The sequence below is a fragment of the Amaranthus tricolor genome, chromosome 12, assembly GCF_026212465.1.
Source record: "Amaranthus tricolor cultivar Red isolate AtriRed21 chromosome 12, ASM2621246v1, whole genome shotgun sequence".
Classification (NCBI taxonomy): Eukaryota; Viridiplantae; Streptophyta; class Magnoliopsida; order Caryophyllales; family Amaranthaceae; genus Amaranthus; species Amaranthus tricolor.
This window is the reverse complement of record NC_080058.1, coordinates 13,517,853-13,520,344: the sequence shown is the minus strand read 5'-3', so window position 1 is coordinate 13,520,344 and position 2,492 is coordinate 13,517,853. Positions and strand designations below refer to the sequence as shown.

General features: G+C 35.6%; 1 protein-coding gene across 1 annotated transcript in view; it reads left to right on the top strand.

Annotated features, from left to right (window-relative positions):
* LOC130828594 (uncharacterized) overlaps nucleotides 1–692 on the top strand; it is a 5,501-nt gene extending 4,809 nt beyond the window's left edge. The window contains exon 4 of the mRNA XM_057694559.1: nucleotides 570–692. Within this exon, the coding sequence (XP_057550542.1) occupies nucleotides 570–692 (123 nt within the window). The remainder of the gene's footprint in view (nucleotides 1–569) is intronic.
* The last annotated feature ends 1,800 nt before the right edge of the window (nucleotides 693–2,492 follow it).

The following is a 2,492-nucleotide window of genomic DNA, read 5'->3' as shown; positions in this document are numbered from 1 at the left end:
TAGATTGAATAACCAACTAAGAATAGTACTTTATCAACTAATAATAATAATAATAATAATAATAATAATAATAATAATAATAATAATAATAATAATAATAATAATAATAATAATAATAATAATAATGGAAGTTCAGATAATTGCATTTGTATGGTAGAAATTAGCTATGTGCTAGGATTTACAATTAAAAATAAAAAGTTATGTACTAAGATTTTATTTTAGAGAACATTATGTCATGCATATTGGTGAGCGACGGCACCCATCATAGTTAGAGTTTGGAATATGTTACTCCATTAGCCAGACCCTTACATATTTTAGAAAGTCATTATTATCTGTGTTGTGAAAATGTGATATTGGATCTAAGTAGATCCATGAGATGAACCTTATAGTTACCAAGTGTAGGTGACTGTAGTAAAGATATTTATTTACATTCATGTGATGAATGTCAAAAAAATTGTTGAAAGCATTCGAGAACTGAAAATGAGAAACGAGAAACGAGAACCGAGGAACTTAAAATAAAGTTTTGAAATGTACTTTGCATATCATATAATATATTATGACTGTCATAGTATTACATTGTTGAGGAGTTTGTACTCAGCGTAGGCACGATTCCGATTCAACCTTGGAAAAATAGAAGCCTTTTTCTCATGATGTGTCTCCCCTGGGCTGTTTGGGCCAAGATCGGCCCATAGTTTTTGCACGAGATCTCCTTCCATGATGGGCTATTATCCAATGGACATTAATCAAGCTAAGCACACCCTCTCTTTAACTTCTCCGGATGAGCAATACTACATGGGCACCGGTGCCACTTCTCATATGACTCGATCTCAAGATACTCTAATAAATTATTATCCTTTAAAGCAACATTTAAATAATGTAATTGTTGTTGGTAACGGTGATATGATTCCAGTTCATGGTGTCTTGCTTCCTCCCATAAATCTCTCAACCTAAACAATGTCTTTCATGCCCCTCAACTTATTAGAAATCTCATATCTCTTTGCAAATTTACTAATGATAATATGGTTTCTGTTGAATTGGATCCTTTTGGCTTTTCTGTGAAGGACTTTGCCACAGGGAAAATCGTTCTGAGATCTAATAGCACTAGTGATCTTTATCCATTTCAATCGACACATGGAACTACCATCCCATCTTCTTCTTCTTTAGCTTTTTTATCTTCTAATATTTGGCATTTTCGATCAAGTAACTCGGGAAATGCAATTTTGAATTCCTTATTTTCTTCTAATTCTATCAAATGTAATAATAATCCATCTTTTACGTGTCATTCTTATCCTTTGGGTAAACGCGTTAGATTACCTTTTGTTCGTGAGTACTAGACCTTTTGAAATTATTCATAGTGATTTATGGTCTTCTCCTGTTGCAAGTCCTTCGGGCTACAAATACTATGTTTTATTTCATGATCATTATACCAATTTTTTGTGGACTTTCCCTTTATTTCATAAGTCTCAAGTTCATGATATTTCTATGAATTTTAATACTTTTGTCAATACTCAATTTAAGCTTCATATCAAATCTTTTCAATGTGATCATAGGGGTGAATTTGATGATAAATAATTTCACCAATTTTGTGTCAATCGGGGTATTTCTCTTCGTTTCTCTTGTCCCCAAACTTCATCTCAAAATGGCAATCCGAAAGAAAAATTGGCACAATAAATAATATCATTCGCACATTATTGTGTCATGCTTCCCTTCCCTCGTATTTTTTGCCTCACGCCTTGAATACCGTCACTTATATTCTCAACATTCTCCCATTTAAGTCTCTTGCAAAATTAACTCTTACTCACTTACTTTACAATAAATCTCCTACCTATACACATCTTCGGGTTTTTGAGTGTTTATATATTCCTCTCATCCCTTCCACCAAAATTCATAAATTGTATCCTCGCTCATCTCCATGTGTCTTTTCGGGATACCCTTCTTCGCAAAAGGGTTACAAGTACTATGATCTCACATCTCATAAAATTATTATTTCTTGTCATGTGCTCTTTGACAAAGCCACATTTCCTTTTTCTCAACCTTCTCCTTGCTCCCCTTCAGACTATACATTTTTGGATAATCCTTATTCCTTAATCCACTTTCCACAAACAATCGGCTCATCTCTTTACTCTTCTAGGCCTTAGCAGTTTAGTAGCCCATCTCCCCAACCCAAAAACAACCCCCTCTTTATTGTCTCTGGGCCTCAACTACAGAGTGACCCAACAACTGTCGCTTCCCCCATCCTCGCTTACCATCGCAGCTCTGTGGCCCAGCCCAAATCTTCCTCAACCTGCGCCCATTTCTCTCCCCACTGGGCCTGCCTCACACGGCACAACGCTCTCCTCTCCTTCTAGCCCACTTCAATCACTTCCTCCATCATCGATTGGCATGACTATGCGTAGTAAGCATGAAATTTTTAAATCTAAAACCAAATACACTTCTCACGCCCTTTTCGTTTCTCTTTCCCCTATTCCAAATAATCCCATACATGTCCTCCG